The sequence below is a fragment of the Panthera uncia genome (assembly GCF_023721935.1).
Source record: "Panthera uncia isolate 11264 chromosome E2 unlocalized genomic scaffold, Puncia_PCG_1.0 HiC_scaffold_19, whole genome shotgun sequence".
Taxonomy (NCBI): Eukaryota; Metazoa; Chordata; class Mammalia; order Carnivora; family Felidae; genus Panthera; species Panthera uncia.
Genome location: NW_026057588.1, coordinates 14,231,320 through 14,249,220, shown reverse-complemented (window position 1 = coordinate 14,249,220; position 17,901 = coordinate 14,231,320). Strand labels below are relative to the sequence as shown.

The 17,901-nt window shown below is 54.6% G+C and overlaps 1 protein-coding gene across 1 annotated transcript in view; it reads left to right on the top strand.

Annotated features, from left to right (window-relative positions):
• The window catches only part of RYR1 (ryanodine receptor 1), a 112,497-nt gene that overhangs the window by 32,313 nt on the left and 62,283 nt on the right, over positions 1 to 17,901 (top strand). The window contains 23 exon segments of the mRNA XM_049622333.1: positions 1,091 to 1,703; positions 3,205 to 3,474; positions 3,817 to 4,017; positions 4,358 to 4,469; positions 5,708 to 5,854; positions 8,124 to 8,397; positions 9,117 to 9,231; positions 9,321 to 9,453; positions 9,861 to 9,955; positions 11,230 to 11,365; positions 11,604 to 11,790; positions 11,881 to 11,989; positions 12,437 to 12,557; positions 12,654 to 12,823; positions 13,912 to 14,132; positions 14,222 to 14,312; positions 15,177 to 15,317; positions 15,720 to 15,883; positions 16,002 to 16,080; positions 16,354 to 16,443; positions 16,919 to 17,059; positions 17,450 to 17,524; positions 17,624 to 17,699. Of these exon segments, the coding sequence (XP_049478290.1) occupies positions 1,091 to 1,703; positions 3,205 to 3,474; positions 3,817 to 4,017; positions 4,358 to 4,469; positions 5,708 to 5,854; positions 8,124 to 8,397; positions 9,117 to 9,231; positions 9,321 to 9,453; positions 9,861 to 9,955; positions 11,230 to 11,365; positions 11,604 to 11,790; positions 11,881 to 11,989; positions 12,437 to 12,557; positions 12,654 to 12,823; positions 13,912 to 14,132; positions 14,222 to 14,312; positions 15,177 to 15,317; positions 15,720 to 15,883; positions 16,002 to 16,080; positions 16,354 to 16,443; positions 16,919 to 17,059; positions 17,450 to 17,524; positions 17,624 to 17,699 (3,761 nt within the window).

The window sequence follows — 17,901 nt, the reverse complement described above, 5'->3', positions numbered from 1 at the left end:
CTCAGAGGGCTTTAGGCCCATATTAGTGGACCAACGACTCACCTCCAGGGACCCCAGACCTACCCCACAGGGCTCCAAGCCTATGTCAGGGGGCCGGGTCCACACTGAGGACCCACACGACACTCCAGGAGCCTCAAGTGCACCTCGGAGGGTCACGGACATTACTCAGAGGGGCCTGCACGCGCCCCCGGTTGTCCTGGGAGACACGCCCACGGAGACTTCGGATGTGTCCCGTGGGGATCTCAAACCCAGTCCAGGGGACCCAGACACACCCCGGGGTAGAGATGTGTTCACATGTATGGCAGGAATGCTCTTAGTTACTCTGAACACACAGTCCAGTCCCAGACTCACTCCAGGAGGCTGTAACGTGTGTCATCTTCCTTTTATTCGTTCATTCAACAAACGGCTCTGAGCTTTTCCTACGTGGCCAGCAGCATTCTGGGCTGGAGACACCAAGCTCTTGTGAACAGACACTCCAGCAATGCTCACGTATAACTCTGGGGCTCAGACTTGCCCAAAGGGACTCAGGCCCGCCTCCGGGAGTCCCAGATTCACTCACTCACTCTATCTATCCATCATCCACCCATCTATCTATCTACCTGTCTGTCTAACAAGCATTTATTGAACACTCACTATGTGCGAAGTCCTGTTTAGGTTCTGGGAATACAGCAGAAAACAAAAACAAACAAACAAAACCCCAAAAGGCAGACAGGTCCTGCCCTGGTGGGGTCTACATTCTCGTTGCACTCAAACACAGCCAAGTTACTCAGCCCTGCCAGAGGGAGGTTCAGTTTCCATTTGGGAATCCCAGACGTATCTTAGGGTCACCAGATCTCCTCCGGAGATTCTCAGATACCGAGTACCAGACCATCCCAGGGATCCCAGACATATCCCAAGGAGCCCCCAGACCACCTAGGGACTTCTAGAACCGTGGAAAGACCCAGCTCCACACACCTCACAGCACCCTGACCCAGCGGGCCCCCCGGGAACCCCTGCTGGGGTGGCCGCCACTCTCACCGGTACCCCTCTCTGCCTCTCTGTGCCCCTGCCTCCCACGTCCTCTGCTGGCTCTGGCCCGTCTCCGCCGCAGATGCATGGACATCCTGGAGCTGTCGGAGCGCCTGCACCTGCAGCGGTTCCACTCCCACACCCTCCGCCTCTACCGCGCCGTGTGCGCCCTGGGCAACAACCGCGTGGCGCATGCTCTGTGCAGCCACGTGGACCAGGCGCAGCTGTTACACGCCCTGGAGGACGCGCACCTGCCGGGCCCGCTGCGGGCGGGCTACTACGACCTGCTCATCAGCATCCATCTGGAAAGTGCCTGCCGCAGCCGCCGCTCCATGCTCTCTGAGTACATCGTGCCCCTCACGGAGGAGACCCGCGCCATCACTCTCTTCCCGCCCGGAAAGAGTGCCGAAAACGGCCCCCGCCGCCACGGCCTGCCTGGCGTTGGCGTCAGCACCTCGCTGCGGCCTCCACACCATTTTTCACCGCCCTGCTTCGTGGCTGCCCTGCCGGCCGCCGGGGCGGCGGAAGCCCCGGCCCGCCTCAGCCCCAGCATCCCTCTCGAGGCCCTGCGGGATAAAGCACTGAGAATGCTGGGGGAGGCCGTGCGCGATGGTGGGCAGCACGCACGTGACCCTGTCGGGGGCTCTGTGGAGTTCCAGTTTGTGCCCGTGCTCAAGCTCGTGTCCACCCTGCTGGTAATGGTTTCCTCCTGCTTCCTTCTGTCCCATTCTTCTTCCACATTCCAAACAATCCATCCATCCATACGTCAACCTCCCTCTCATTTGTGCCTCCAACCGCCCGTTCATCTCTCCATCCTTCGTTCCCTTTTCCTCCCATCCGTTCATCTGTCATCTGTTAATCTGCTTATCGTTGTTTTCTCCCTTCTTTCCATTGGTCCATCCAACCATCATTCATCCATCTATCGATCTATTCATCCTCCACCTACCTTTCCATCCATCCAGTTATTCAAACGTACTCCCATCTTCCCATCCACGAGACCATCCACTTATTCTTCTATTTTCTGCCCACGTACCCATCCATCCATTCATGTACCGTCCATCCAGTTTTCAATCTAGTTGTCCATTCATCCTTCCATTTACTCATACATCAGTACACCCACTGTTCCATCTGTTCATTTATCCACCTACCCACTTATTTATTAATCTGTCTTTCCTTTCATGCATCCAGCTACCATCCGCCTTCCCCCTGTGCATCCATCCATCCACCCATCTACAGATTCATCCATTCCTTCATCTTCCACCTACCTGTCTGTTCACCGATGCATCTCTCAATCCATATGTATGTGGACCCATCCACCTACCCACAAATCCGCCCAACCATCTACACCCATTCGTCCACCTCCCATCCACCCATTCTTCCTCCTCTATTTCATGGGCCCTTTCATTCACATACCCATCTAATGACTCATGAATATGTACATCCATCCAAATTTTTGTGCCCAAACTATCCACCCATCCATCATCCAAGCATCCCATTTCATCCCATCCCCTGGCTATTTACCCATTTATCTGTTTACCCATCCACTCATTTACATACTCATGCACCTGTCACATCATCCATCCACCTACCCACCCATCCATACACTACATATCCTGTCATCTATCCACCCATCTCTTCCTCCACCTTTACTTTCATCTTTCCATCCATATCTGCCCATCAATTTCTCTCCCCTTCAGACCTCTGATATTCCATCTGTTAAGTCAGCCACCCAGTCCCCCCTCCCCCACTTACCCATCTCTCTTTTCCCCACTGTTTTTCCCTTTCATCTACCTTCTCTCCCTCCGTCTGTTAGCATTTTCATTATGTTTACTGAGTGCTAGCATATGCTAGGAGCTATGAAGGCATCCATCAGGGTAGGGTATGGTCTGTTTCAGAGTCACATATGCTCAAGTTTAGGAGAAAGAACATTTGCTAGTGAAGGGAGAGGCACTCATGTTTGGCTCTGTGGTCTGGTTGGCTATGTGCTTAGGTGGGACACAGGGTGTGGATCTGGGGGGATCTTAAGGAGGCTGGAGAGCAGGGCAGGGGGTGACATTTCTCTGTGTTGGAGGAATCACATCTAGCCCATGCAGGAATGAGTTTGGCATATTCAGGAGAAGTAGGTTGGGGAGTGAGGCTGGGACTTAATTTGAGGTCTTGTGGGCCACAGTGAAGGATCCAGGCTTTGTCCTATAGGTGATGGGCATCTTTGATGATGAGGATGTGAAACAGATCTTGAAGATGATTGAGCCTGAAGTATTCACTGAAGAAGAAGAGGAAGAGGAAGAGGAAGAGGAGGAAGAGGAAGAAGAAGATGAAGAGGAGAAGGAAGAGGATGAGGAGGAAGAGGCACAGGAGAAGGAAGATGAGGAAAAAGAGGAAGAGGAGACAGCCGAAGGGGAAAAAGAAGAAGGCCTGGAGGAAGGGCTGCTCCAGATGAAGTTGCCAGAGTCTGTGAAGTTACAGGTAGGCTGGTTCTTCCTGTTCACCAGCCTCCACTCATCCGGGCTGCAAAACACAGGATCTGGTGGGGGATGAGTCTGGACCTTGCCCTGAGGCAGTGGGGAGCTGTGGAAGTGCCACAGGTGGTTGGCATGCTTCTGGCTTCAAATGGCCTCTCTGGTTGCCATGTGGCAAGTGAATTGGAGGGATGAGACCACGGAGAAGTCTGGCTTAAGGATCCAGGCAGGAAATGACGGCGGCAGATGGGGCAGGGCCATGGAGAAGGGAGAGGAAGCAAGAAAATTTTTAAGGAAGTCCTGATGGTCTCACTGCCGTCATCCCTACTGCATGGCTGTCCTCCCACAGATGTGCCACCTGCTGGAGTATTTCTGTGACCAAGAGCTGCAGCACCGTGTGGAATCCCTAGCAGCCTTTGCGGAGCGCTACGTGGACAAACTCCAGGCCAACCAGCGGGACCGCTATGGCCTCCTCATGAAAGCCTTCACCATGTCCGCAGCTGAGACTGCCCGACGTACTCGCGAGTTCCGCTCCCCACCCCAGGAGCAGGTCTTCTGACCCCTGATCCCAGCTGGCATTATTTTTAAATCCCAACATCAACCCCTCCCCCCACTCTGATCGCTGATGGTACTAAACCTCCAAGCTCAGGCCTGACCCCTGACCCTGTTGATATATTTATCTCTCACTCTTCTATGTCTCTCTGAACCAATAGGACCTCTTAGTAGGACCTCAGACTGACCCTGACTCCTTTCAAACCTCTAATTTCTCAGATAGTCTTCATTAACTCATGGCCTTAGACAGGGACTCACAATTGGATCTTTGATCCTTGATCTCAGAATTTCTGCTCTTGAGCTTCTGACCCTCATTCTAACTTACGACCTTCCCCTAGATAAACATGCTATTGCACTTCAAAGATGGTGAGGATGATGAAGATTGTCCTCTCCCTGAAGAGGTCCGGCAGGATTTGCTTGAATTTCATCAAGACTTGCTATCACACTGTGGTAAGAGAACAGAGAACCCTTCTCCCAGACTTTCTCTTGTGACCTTTCCTGAAGTTTCCCTAAGATTTCCTGATCTTAAATATTTACAGTTTTGGTGCAGTGTAACTTTTGGTTGAACGAATGAATGAGCAGATATATTAGTGAACAGATAGAGGATGAGTGGAAGGATAAGCTTATAGGGGTGTTTGAGCGGATTATATATGGATGGATGGCTATCAGCAAGTGAGTGATGAGTGTGTAAATTGGTGGGTAAAGAGATAAATGAGTAAAGAAATGGGTGAATGGGTGAAGAGATGACTGAGTGGACATATGGATAAAGAGAAGGATGATGGATGGATGGATAGTTGAATGATTAAAAATTGAATGGAGAGATGGTGGGTGTCTGGTGGGATGAATGGATAATTTCCATTGTTTCTGATAACTTAGTTAATAATCTTACTGAGATTCTTTTATATATGATGAGTTGTTTTTCTCTGGCTGACTTTCAAGTTTTCTGTTTGCCTTTGTTTTGAAACAGGTGGGTATGATGTGTCTAAGTGCAGAGCTCTTTGATTTTATCCCACTTGGAATTTGTTAAGTTTCTCGGATGTATAGATTCATATTTTTCATCAGATTTGAGGGACTTTTGGGCTATTATTTCTGCACATTTTTGTGGCCATTTTTCATTTCTGTTTCTGGGATTCCCATTATGCATATATTGATATATTTTGTGATGTTCTGGTCCACAGGCTCTAAGGCTCTGTTAGTTTTTCTTCATTCTTTTTTATTCTTCAGACTGGATAACCTCTATTGTCCTAACTTTAAGTTCACTGATTCTTTCTCCTACCAGATCAAATATGCTATTGTATTCCTCTAGTGATTTTAAAAGTTCAGGTATTGTACTTTTCAGCCCCCAAAACTTCTATATGGTTATTTTTTTTATATGACCTGCCTCTTTACTAATATTCTCTATTTGAGGAGTCACTATCATCATACTTCTCTTTAATACTTTAGACATGGCTTCCTTTAGTTCTTTAACCTATTTACAATAGCTGGTTTACAAAATATTTAAAATGCTTCAAAGAATGAATAAATGAACAAACATATGAACATATAGAGAAATAAATGAAGAACCCAAGAAGGGATACATGAGTGAGAAATGAATGAATGAACCAATGAATGAACAAAGAAGTGAATGACTGAGTAGATGAATAAACAAACAGATGAAGGACACCCTCTATCTTCTTGACCAACTCCAGGAATTCAGCTGGAGGGAGAGGAGGAGGAGCCAGAGGAAGAGGCCACCCTGGGCAGCCGCCTGATGAGCCTGTTGGAGAAAGTGAGGCTGGTGAAGAAGAAGGAGGAGAAACCTGAGGAGGAACCACCTGCTGAGGAGGCCAAACCCCGTGAGGACTGGGGCCTTAGGGAGGGACAGGGATGGGGCAGACGGCCTTGTGTTTGGGGAGCCTCTGGGTCCAAGACAGGCCATGAGGAATAGGGAAAAGGGAGGGGTGGATTAATGAGAGAGGAGGAGTGGGAGGTAGGGTGAGAGAAGAGGCATGCTGGAAGTGTGGCCGAAATGTGGGGGCTGCACAGGATGTGTGTTGGACCGGTGTGCCATATGGCCTGCCAGAGCAGAGACATACATCCCACCTCGGGATGGTGGAAGCTCCTATACCAGCATGGCTTCTGTGTTCTCATGGATTTTCTTTGTTTTTCTCTTTGTTGGTTTTTGTTTTGTTTTTTTGTTTTGTTTCGTTTTGTTTTGTTTTGTTTTTTTGTGAAACAGTTACTATGACGAGGGATTAGAAACACTGTTATGATAAGTGTTGGGCCAGTGGGTCATTGTGCAAATTATACATCAGCTCTATCCAACAAGGACAGAATCCCTGATGTTGGTACAGGGTTTAATTCTACAACAGTCAAGGCACTGTTGTCTTGGCTGAGGAATATTGTAGGGGGGAAAAGTCACAGTCTCTGTTCTTCAGGAGTTTAGAATATTGTAACAGATACACATATACATATACCATAATGTCAGGTGGCCATGGGTGCTAAGGAGAAAAATAAAGCTGAGTGATAGGAGACAGTGGGATAGATGGAGGGGTCAGAGTGGAGGAGTGAGGTATACAAAGATCTGGGAAGATGATTGGTACAAAGGGAACAGCCAGTGCGAAGGCCCTGAGGCAGGAACATGCTTGGTATGTTTCGAGGCCAGTGTGGGAGTGAGCAGGAGGAGAGGGGCAGGAGATGAGGTCACCAGGGCAAGACCCAAACTTTAAAAAAAAAAAAAAAAGGGTGGGGGGAGGTGCTGGCTGATTCAGTCGGTTGAACATCCAACTCTTGATTTTGACTCAGGTCATGATCTCATGGTTCGTGAGTTCGAGCCCTGCATCGGGCTCTGTGCTGAGAGTGCAGCATTCTCCCTCTCTGCTCCCTGCCCCCGCCCCCCCCCCCCCAACCCTTGCTCTCTATCTTAAAATAAACAAATGAACTTAAAAAAAAAAAAAGAAGGAGAAGTGCCAGGGCCAGATTGTGTAGTGCTTCTGGAAGGTCATGAATTGATATGACACCATCATTCAGTGTCAGTGCATGGAGGTTTCTCCTAAGCCTGAGACACATGAGACCTCTGTCTTTTCTGCCCCCAAATCCTGGAAAGGAAAAGGGTTGGGAGAGAGAGGCAAAGAGAGAAATGGATGCTGGATGGCAGGATGATGAGTCTCAAGGAGGGACTGGGAAAATAAACCCGTTAACCTTGACATCATTTTCAAATGGCACCAAATGACATCAAATGACAGTTTTTCTTTGTGTCTGTTGTCTCTCTGGAGGAAAAATCAGCAGTACTTTTATTTATTTTTGTTTTTTTAATGTGTATTTATTTTTTTTTAATTTTTTTTCAACGTTTTTTATTTATTTTTGGGACAGAGAGAGACAGAGCATGAACGGGGGAGGGTCAGAGAAAGAGGGAGACACAGAATCCGAAGCAGGCTCCAGGCTCCGAGCCGTCAGCCCAGAGCCTGTCGCGGGGCTCGAACTCACGGACCGCGAGATCGTGACCTGGCTGAAGTCGGACGCTTAACCGACTGCGCCACCCAGGCGCCCCTAATGTGTATTTATTTTTGAGAGAGAGACAGAGTGTGAGTGGATGAGGGACAGAGAGAGGGAGACACTGAACCTGAAGCAGGCTCCAGGCTCTGAGCTGTCCAGCACAGAGCCCGATTCAGGGCTTGAACTCGTGAACCGTGAGATCATGACCTGAGCCGAAGTCGGACGCTTAACTGGCTGAGCCACCCAGGAGCCCCAAAAAATCAGCAGTATTTTTACAGAACAAGTGGAATTGCGACCTGTGCTTTCAAAGGTGCATTATATATTTGAAAGGTGCTTATAATGGTGCTCTGGTATTTTGAATGATACATTTTTTTTTTCCTCTTGAAACCTTTAGGGGGCCCTTACTGTCTGGGTATTAGGGTGAAGAGAACAGGGAGGCTCTTAAAGCAATACAAAAAAAAAAAAAAAAAAAAAAAAAAAAGATCTGCCAGAATCTGCCCCCTCCTGGCAGGTGACGGTAGGGACGGTTAGTAACTGCGAAGCCCTCTGGAAAGAGGGGCCCTTGCTCCGTTGTTCCGGCTCAAGGCCGCAACCCGGCAGTGCGTTCTGACCCTTGCGTTCCCTTCCCAGAGTCGCTGCAGGAGCTGGTGTCCCACACGGTGGTGCGCTGGGCTCAAGAGGACTTTGTGCAGAGCCCTGAGCTCGTCCGCGCCATGTTCAGCCTCCTGCACCGGCAGTACGACGGGCTCGGGGAGCTGCTGCGTGCCCTGCCCCGGGCATACACCATCTCACCATCGTCCATGGAGGACACCATGAGCTTGCTTGAGTGCCTGGGCCAGATCCGATCGCTGCTCATCGTGCAGATGGGTCCCCAGGAGGAAAACCTCATGATCCAGAGCATTGGGTGAGGCTCTGAGGCTCTGCCCCTTCCCCTGACTTTGCAGTTCCCCTGGGAAGGAGGGGAGCCCTCCCAGCTCCAGCACGTCCCCCTGGCTCGTGTCCCCCGGATGCAGTGATGTCTCCTTCCTCCGCTTCGGGCCCATCCTTGCGGCGGTGTACTTCTCCCAGTAGCTGGCCCATCTCCCTGGCTGAGGTCTCCTCCCCTTACGTCTCCATCCGACCTCTGGGGTGACAGCTCTTACTCACCTGTGACTCTTGGCACAAGATTGACCTTCTCTGAGCTTCATCTTTATCTCTGGGCTGGGGAAGAGCCGTGCCTCCCTTGTGGAGTCACAGTGAGGCCTAGTGAGCTCCTGCGCGTAGGGGTGGTAATGATGATACGAATGACAGAATTGAGCACTCACTCGGTGTCAAATGTGCCTCATTCGGTCACTCAGCAAGCGTTTATTGAGCACCTACTTTGTGCCAGGCCCTTTCTAGGCATCTGGGGATACGACATGCAACATGGCGAGGGTCTCTGCTCTAGGGGAGCCCACCTTGGATCCATGCCTCAGTTTCCTTATCTGTACAATCGGGGTAATTTCATTCCTGCCATCCAGAGTAGACGTAAAGATTGAATGGGTTGGGATCTGTGAAGGGGGACGGTGAAGGCTCTGGGGGCTCTCCCTGGACTTGGGTCACACCCGGCCCCTGGAAACGCCACCGTACTCTACCTATTCACAGGAACATCATGAACAACAAAGTCTTCTACCAACACCCGAACCTGATGCGGGCACTGGGCATGCACGAGACAGTCATGGAGGTCATGGTGAATGTCCTCGGTGGCGGCGAATCCAAGGTAAGGGGCCTGTGTGGGCCGAGGAGCTCAGGGCAGGGGGCCACGGGGGGAGGCACTGACCAGCGGCCCGCTCTGCCCCCCCCCCCCAGGAGATCCGCTTCCCCAAGATGGTCACAAGCTGCTGCCGCTTCCTCTGCTACTTCTGTCGCATCAGCCGGCAGAACCAGCGCTCCATGTTCGACCACCTGAGCTATCTGCTGGAGAACAGTGGCATCGGCCTGGGTGAGAACACCCGAGCCCGGGGTGGAGGGAGAGCTGTCCCCCGGGGCCCACGCTCAGCAGTCTATCCAGGCATCCATGTCTGCTGGCTCGCTCACTCGTTCGGTCATTCAACAAACACTCACTCTCAACCCACCCTGGAGGTAGCCCTTAATGAGCGGTGCTGAGGGTCCACCCAGACAGCCGTGGCCCTGGCCCTCACAGGGCTCACAGTGCAGCGTGGAGGACACACAGTGACCACCCAGGGTGCTCAGCCGTGGGATGGGGAAGCACGGGCCAGTGGAGGCACCTGACCCAGGCTGTAAAAGGGATGGTCAAGGAGGGCTTCCAAGAGGAGGTGAGACAAGCAGGAGTGAGACTGTCAACTACAATCCTCTGAAGAGCACTCTCTCTGCCTCTCGCCCTCACAGGCATGCAGGGCTCCACGCCTCTGGACGTGGCAGCTGCCTCTGTCATCGACAACAATGAGCTGGCCTTGGCATTGCAGGAGCAGGACCTGGAGAAGGTGTGGAAGGAGGAGGCCTGGCCTCCGCCTGGCCCCTTGGGGCACCTGCTAATTTGGGAGCCAGTCTATGGGATGGTCCGGGATTGAATCAGAGGGGGAATAATTTGCAGGGAAAGAACAAGGGCCCAGTCACTCACCACAGGGCCGAGTGCAAATCCACGCTTCACCCTCCCGCAGCTGCATGACCTTGGCACATTCCTTGCCCCCCACCCCGTACTCCCCCCCCCCACTACTGTGTGTAGCAATGAAGGGCATGGGCTCTAGAGTTCAGCACCTTACAATAACTCCCCTTGTTCCCTTGCTGTGTGGCCTTGGACAAGTGACTTAAATTCTCCAGGCCCCTGTCTCCTCATCTGTAGAATGAATATAATAATCCAATAGGGTTATTCCGAGCACAGAATGGGTTAGTCCATGAAACCATTGATAAAACAGTAAGCACTCAACAAGAGTTATCTGCTCGTATAGTATTACTCGTCCAACAAACATTTACTGAGCACCTACTACGTGCCAGATCTGACCAAGGCAGCAGGGGTACTACAGTGATTGAGACAATCAAAAATTCTTGTCCTCATGAAGCTGACATTCTAGTTGGGAAGATGAATAATAAACAAGATAAATAAGTAAAACATATAGTGTATTAGCTAGTGACGAGTGTTAAGGATGAAAAAAGCGAGCAGGGGAAAGAAACATCAAGTGTCAGGAGGGTGTCCAAGTTTAGACAAGTGTGATCAGAGAATGCCTCCCTGAGAAAGTGACTTTCAAATAAAGCTCTGAAGGAGGAGAGGGGCCATGTGGACATCAGGGGAAGAGCATTCCAGGCAGGGGAACCGCCAGTGCAAAGACCCCGAGGCAGAAGTGAGCTTCATGAGTTTGAGACCAGTTTGGTTAGAGCAGGGGGAGTGAGGGGTTAGGGGTGGGAAGTGAGGGCAGGGAGGTGACAGGGAAGATTGTGCAGAGAGTCTTGTGGGGCCTCTGCATTTTACCTGGAGCCAGATGGCGCCACAGGAGGGTTCTAAGCAGGGAAGGGACGTGGCCTGACTCAGGCTGTTTGCAGGGTCCTTCTGTGCGTGGGATAGACTGGGGGAGCAGGGAACCCAGGCAGGAGACCATGTGACGGTCCAGGTGGGAGGTGAGGGCTCAGGGTGAGGATTATCGTTCGCCGAGAGATCCAGACGTGAATGAGGTCGCAGAGCTCCAGCGATGGGCAGGGAAGGGAGCCTTGGGGAGGAGGTGGTGCGGGCCTGGCCTCGGTCTGAGCCCGTCTCCACTCCCAGGTCGTGTCCTACCTGGCGGGTTGTGGCCTTCAAAGCTGCCCCATGCTCCTGGCCAAAGGGTACCCAGACATCGGCTGGAACCCTATTGGCGGTGAGCGCTACCTGGACTTTTTGCGCTTCGCCGTCTTCGTCAACGGTGAGTCAGGAGTTGGCGGTGGCGGGACAGGAGGCCGGGGTGTCCCCGACCCAGCCAGCCTCCCTCAGGGTGTGGTCCCCGTCCTGGCTCGGCTGGGATTCCTCCAGGCGGGCTGGGGCAGGGTCCAGAGGCCAGTGGGGGCCCGGGGTTAACCCTTGAGGTGCTGGGTCCTGGGCTGCCGGGGCAGGGTCCCCGGGGCCGCGGCTCATGAGGCCTCCGGACCCGCCGGAGCCGCCAGGTGAGAGTGTGGAGGAGAACGCCAACGTGGTGGTGCGGCTGCTCATCCGCAAGCCCGAGTGCTTCGGGCCTGCCCTGCGGGGTGAGGGCGGCTCGGGGCTGCTGGCCGCCATCGAAGAGGCCATTCGCATCTCAGAGGACCCGGCGCGGGATGGCCCGGGCGTCCGCAGGGACCGGCGGCGTGAGCAGTGAGTCTCCCACCCCCTTCTCAGCGGCAGAGCCCAACTTCCCCGTGCCCCTTGCTGCCTCCCCCACACGCCACCCCCCTCCTTCTGCAGCTTTGGGGAGGAGCCCCCCGAGGAGAGCCGGGTGCACCTGGGACACGCCATCATGTCCTTCTACGCTGCCTTGATCGACCTGCTGGGACGCTGTGCGCCGGAGATGCATGTGAGAGCTGGAGGTCCAGGGACGGGGAGGGGCACGCCTGGGCGACCTCGAACCTCTTCAGTCGGGCACCTGACGACACTGACGGAGCTCTCGTGATGTGGGTGGTCTTAGGCTAGCCAATCCTGGGGACACACCAGTGACCAAGACTGCCCTAGGCCTGGCTCTCACAGAACTCCCAGTCCAGCGGCGGGGGGGGGGGGGGGGGGGGGGGGGGCCCCCCGCGGGGGGGGGGGGGGGGGGGGGGCCGGGGGACCAAGCACTGAGAGCCGGGGACAGTCGGGGCTTCAGTAGAGGAGCACTAGGAGCAGAGGAGTCAGGGCTGGGAGATGGAGAGCTCGCCCCACGAGGAGTCCTGCTCTGCCTGCCGGTGGGTCAGGAAGGGATGGATGGACTAACGACCAAATGGGGCAGAGGGTGCTGGATGACGTGCCCCCTTCCATCTTCCAGCTAATCCAAGCCGGCAAGGGCGAGGCCCTGCGGATCCGCGCCATCCTGCGCTCCCTCGTGCCCCTGGATGACCTTGTGGGCATCATCAGCCTCCCGCTGCAGATCCCCACGCTGGGCAAAGGTGCAGAGGGGGCAGGACTCGGCAAGGAAGGGAGGCTGGGGAGGGAGCGGGTGGGGCCGAAGGGCAGCCCTGACCCCCTGCCCTCGTGGCCCGCAGACGGGGCTCTGGTACAGCCAAAGATGTCGGCATCTTTCGTGCCGGACCACAAGGCATCCATGGTGCTCTTCCTGGACCGGGTGTATGGCATCGAGAACCAGGACTTCCTGCTGCACGTGCTGGACGTGGGGTTCCTGCCCGACATGCGGGCGGCCGCCTCGCTGGACACGGTGAGCAGCCCTGCCCCTGCCGAGCCACCCTCCCCGCCGCCCGTGAGGGTGCAGGATGGTCAAGGGCACAGCGGCAGCGCTTCTGTTTGTTCTGGGCATGTGTACCTATCAGAATCCTCCCTCCCCACCCCCCATCAAGACAGAAAATGAAACCAAGAGGAACTCTGAGTTCTGGGCGAGGGTGGGTGGAAATCCAACATCTCATCTTTCTTATTTAAGAAATGATCATGCTCGGTGATGGCTCAGCACCAAGGAGACAAAGACTTGCGCTCAACAGCAACAATAATAGTTATATAGATATTTAATAGTTATATCGTTAGAGAATAGTAGGGGACAAAGCCGAGTAAGATGAAGACTGAGAACTGACCACTGGTGTGGCCAAATGGAGGTCACTGGTGACCTCGATGAGCACTTTCAGTGAGGCGGTGGGGTAAAAGCCTTACTGGCGAGGGTTTACGAGGGTCTGGCAGGTGAGGCATTGGAGACAGTGAGTGGACGTGACCAGCCCAAACCAAAGTATGGGAAACTCCGTGGATAAATGATCCAGATTTTCTGGCAAATAAATAGCATTGAAAAGAGGAGGAAAGGAGACCGTTACAGATGAAAAGACCTGAGACCCAGCAGCCAAATGCAGTAGGGGGGCCTTCCTGGTGCCCTGATCCAAACAATCCTGGCTACAAGTGAGACACTTGGAGAAAGTTGGGGAAGGACTTTACGCGACTGTTAATTCTGTTAGGTGCGAAAACGGCAGCGTGGGGTGTTAAACGGAAGCAGGTGTCTGAATGGAGACACAAAGCTGAATATCTATGGGTGGAGTGGTAAATGGCTGGGGTTGTATAAAAGTATCACAGGAAAAAGGGTGAGGGAGAGGACAGAAGCATGCAGAACTTTGTCTACAAGGCTGTCTACTCTGGGTAACGAGGGCTCATTACTTGGTGCCTCGGCTGCGGTGGGTTTGACAATTTGCATGGTTCCAAGAGATCATAGAGACTGGGAGGAGCAGGTGTGGGGGGAAGATCCGAAGCCAGGGCGACCCCAGGAGCGCGAAGCGGGCCTGAGGCCCCCCCCCTCCCCGCTCTGCTCCCCAGGCCACTTTCAGCACCACGGAGATGGCGCTGGCGCTGAACCGCTACCTGTGCCTGGCGGTGCTGCCGCTCATCACCAAGTGTGCGCCGCTCTTCACGGGGACCGAGCACCGCGCCATCATGGTGGACTCCATGCTTCACACGGTGTACCGCCTGTCCCGCGGCCGCTCGCTCACCAAGGCGCAGCGCGACGTCATCGAGGAATGTCTCATGTCGCTCTGCAGGTGGGGCGGGGCCGGGGGGCGGGGGCGGGCCCGCGGGGGGCGGCCGGCCTGGGGGCGAGACCCCCACCGCCCCGCGCCTGTCTCCGCAGGTACATCCGCCCGTCCATGCTGCAGCACCTGCTGCGGCGCCTGGTGTTCGACGTGCCCATCCTTAACGAGTTCGCCAAGATGCCGCTCAAGGTGAGTGAGGGCGAGCCCTCTCCGGCGTGCGCCGCCCTCGGGCCGCCTCGGGGCTCTTTTGTGACGCACCGCCCGGCCCCGTTAACCCGCCAAGCGAGGGCGGCGTCCCCACGGAAACCTCTGAGGCGTTCTCATTGCCGTACTAGGATTTCCAGGACGGTCGCTTGGCGTCGTCGGGGCCTCTAACGCTCCCTCGTTAGCGTTTAATTTGCCTCACAGTGAGCCAGTCCTCGCCTAGATTAGCACGTCTTTGCGTGAGCACACCGCTTTTCCTCATCAGCGCGCTTACTCGCACGCCCAGACCACCAGCCTTACGCTTTTCCAACGAGTGCATTTTCCAACGAGTGCATTCATCTGAATACATAGCACCACAGCTACTCTGAATATTCGCAGTCTTTCCTGTTAGTTTTTTCGTTTGCATGCTGGTTTGCATAAGGAGACACCCCTTGTCTGGACTGATTTACACAATACATCTGAATCAACCCCCATTTCAGATTTGCCTATTGGATGTGGAGGTCCTCTTCCCAATTACCATATATTTGCATGGGGCTCTGCGTGTATTTGCCCGCCATGGTAATTCACAGAAGCGCAGATCACTCTGTCCATACGTCCGTTTGCACACAACCCTACCCGTGGATTAATCTTAACATATTTGTGTAAAACGACACCAGACAAACCCGGCCCTGGCCCAATGCCTATCCTGACTCCACGTTAGAGCGCTGAATTATCTTAAACGGCCCCAGACCACTCCCCAATAAGCACTTTCCCTTAGTACCTGCATGACCCACGTCCCCTTCATAATTTAAAAGCCCCAGCCTCCTTGGCTTTCCCTCATTTGTGTGTTGCCCTCTTGCTCCCACCCAGCTCCTCACCAACCACTATGAGCGCTGCTGGAAGTATTACTGCCTCCCCACAGGCTGGGCTAGCTTCGGGGTCACCTCAGAGGAAGAGCTGCACCTCACTCGTAAACTCTTCTGGGGCATCTTTGACTCACTGGCCCACAAGGTCCGGGCACGTGGGGGGGGCGCCTAAAGGAGCCTGCTTGGAGGGCTTGGGGGCCAAAGTGGGGGGATCCAGAATGAAATTACCAATTCGGGGGTTCAGGGAGGGAGCTAGTTCTGCAGGTTTGGATCCAGGAGAATCTAGGAGTTGGGTCTCTGGTTTGGCTGTTACAGAAGAGGCGATGGGCGCTAGTCTGGGGGCTTGGAGAGGGGTGATGCCGGGGTGGTTTGGAGGGTCCAGGTGGGCTGAGGTTTGGGTTTCAGGGAGAGAGACCATAACTGATGTCTGGGGGCTCAGGGAAGAGGGGTTGATTAGCAGAGGGGTGAGTTTGAGGCCCTAGGGCTCCAGGATTTGAAGGCTCAGCCAGGCCTGCAGTGACCCCCCCCCCGCCCCCGGCATCCCCAGAAGTATGATCCAGAGCTGTACCGCATGGCCATGCCCTGTCTGTGCGCCATCGCAGGGGCCCTGCCCCCCGACTACGTGGACGCCTCATATTCATCCAAGGCCGAGAAAAAGGCCACGGTGGATGCTGAAGGCAACTTTGACCCTCGGCCCGTGGAGACCCTCAAGTGAGGAGGCCTGGGGGCAGGAGCGGGGTGGGGACTGGGGACCGGGAGAGGGAGAAGGATTCGGACATGGAAGGATGGGCCAGCGCTAACATCTGCCCACCCTATCCCCCCCTAATAGTGTGATCATCCCGGAGAAGCTGGACTCCTTCATCAACAAGTTTGCGGAGTACACACATGAGAAGTGGGCCTTCGACAAGGTTGGCGTCAGGGTCCTCCCTCACCCCCCAGCAGCCCCCGTTCCTGCCAGCCTTTCTCAAGACCCCACCTGCCCCCCCACCCCAGACCCAGGTCTTCCCTGAGGCCCCAGATTTCCCTGGGACCCCAAACTCTTCGGAGACCCCAAAGCCTCTTCCAGAGCCCTCCGCCCCTCCAGGGTTTCCCCTGCGTCTCCCGGGCTGCTCTCTCTTCCTCATCCTGCCCCCCCGCCCCCACCTCCATGGTGGTGCAACCTGTCCCCTCTCCACCTCCAGATCCAGAACAACTGGTCCTATGGGGAGAACATAGATGAGGAACTGAAGACCCACCCCATGCTGAGGCCCTATAAGACCTTTTCAGAGAAGGTGAGCAAATCTCAGGGCCCAAAGCTGAGGGTCCAAAATGAAACCTCCAAATTCGAGCGTTCAGAGAGGAGTGAGGCAGCTTCATCAGCTTGGATCTAGCTGGGGCTGCGGGTTAGGGCTCCGCATGCATGGACTTTGCCCTCCCTCAAACGTGGCTGCCTCCCCAGACCCCGGACTTCTAGTGTTCCTTCTCTTAGAAAGTGTCAGACTGGATTTGATTCCTTGACTGTGCCATTTAACTTCTCGGAATCTCCAGAGTAAAATGAGATCATGAGAGTTTTGTTTGGGAGACTCTGTTACAGAGCAGGTAAGAGACCAGAGTTCGAATCCGAGCTGGACCACTTCCTCCTAGCCACGTAGTCCAGGCTTTCCACTTCTTAGGACACTGGAGGCCAGTAAGGCCGAGGCAGGGACTCCTCCCTCTACCTCCCTCCCATGCCATCTCACCACCTCCACGCCTTCCTGTCCACCCCAGGACAAAGAGATTTACCGTTGGCCCATCAAGGAGTCCTTGAAGGCCATGATTGCTTGGGAATGGACGATAGAGAAGGCCAGGGAGGGAGAAGAGGAGAAGACAGAAAAGAAGAAAACGCGGAAGATATCCCAAAGTGCCCAGGTGGGGGCGGGGCCGGGGCAGAGGGCGGGGTCATGGGAGGTGGTGAGCGGCGGGGGCGGGGCCAGGAGAGTGTGGGGCCAGGCGGGAGGTGGGGTTGAAAAGGGAGAAGGGCCAAGGAAAGGACGTGGGGGGAGGGGGGGCGGGGGTCAGGGAAATCTTGGGGGCCCGGAGCCAGATGCCCGCCAAGGCTGAGAGATCTGGGAAGGGAGTGGGCGTGGGTCTGAAGAACTGCGAAGGGCAGAGGAGAGGAGGGCGTGACTTAGCGACAGGGCCTTATGGGGGGGGGGGCGAAGAGCAGGGGTCTAGGGCCAGTGGAGGAGGTAAACTGTGTTGGGGCCCGGACTTCCTGCTAGTCCATCAAGCACCCCCATTTCTCCCTCATCCTCCCAGACTTATGATCCGCGAGAAGGCTACAACCCCCAGCCCCCGGACCTCAGCGGAGTTACCCTGTCCCGGGAGCTGCAGGTGAAACCCCTGATCCTTTATCTAGAGGCATGGAGGTGTTTGTTGGGGTTGAGAAGGACATCCTCTGAGTCCGGGCCTTGACTCTTTCGTCCATTCCAGGCCATGGCAGAACAACTGGCGGAAAATTACCACAACACGTGGGGGCGGAAGAAGAAGCAGGAGCTGGAGGCCAAGGGTGAGAGCGTCCGTCCCATCCCCGCACAGGCCCCTCTTCACCGAAGTCCCCTAACTCGAGTCCCAAGGGACTAGAGTTGTGTGACTTTGAACCATTGCTTTCGCCACCCCCGATAATAACAACATCTACTACCATAGGGCTGTGGTGAGCATATGACGATCCTCTGAAAGCCATGATTCGGTTCCCTTACCTCTGTTTTTAT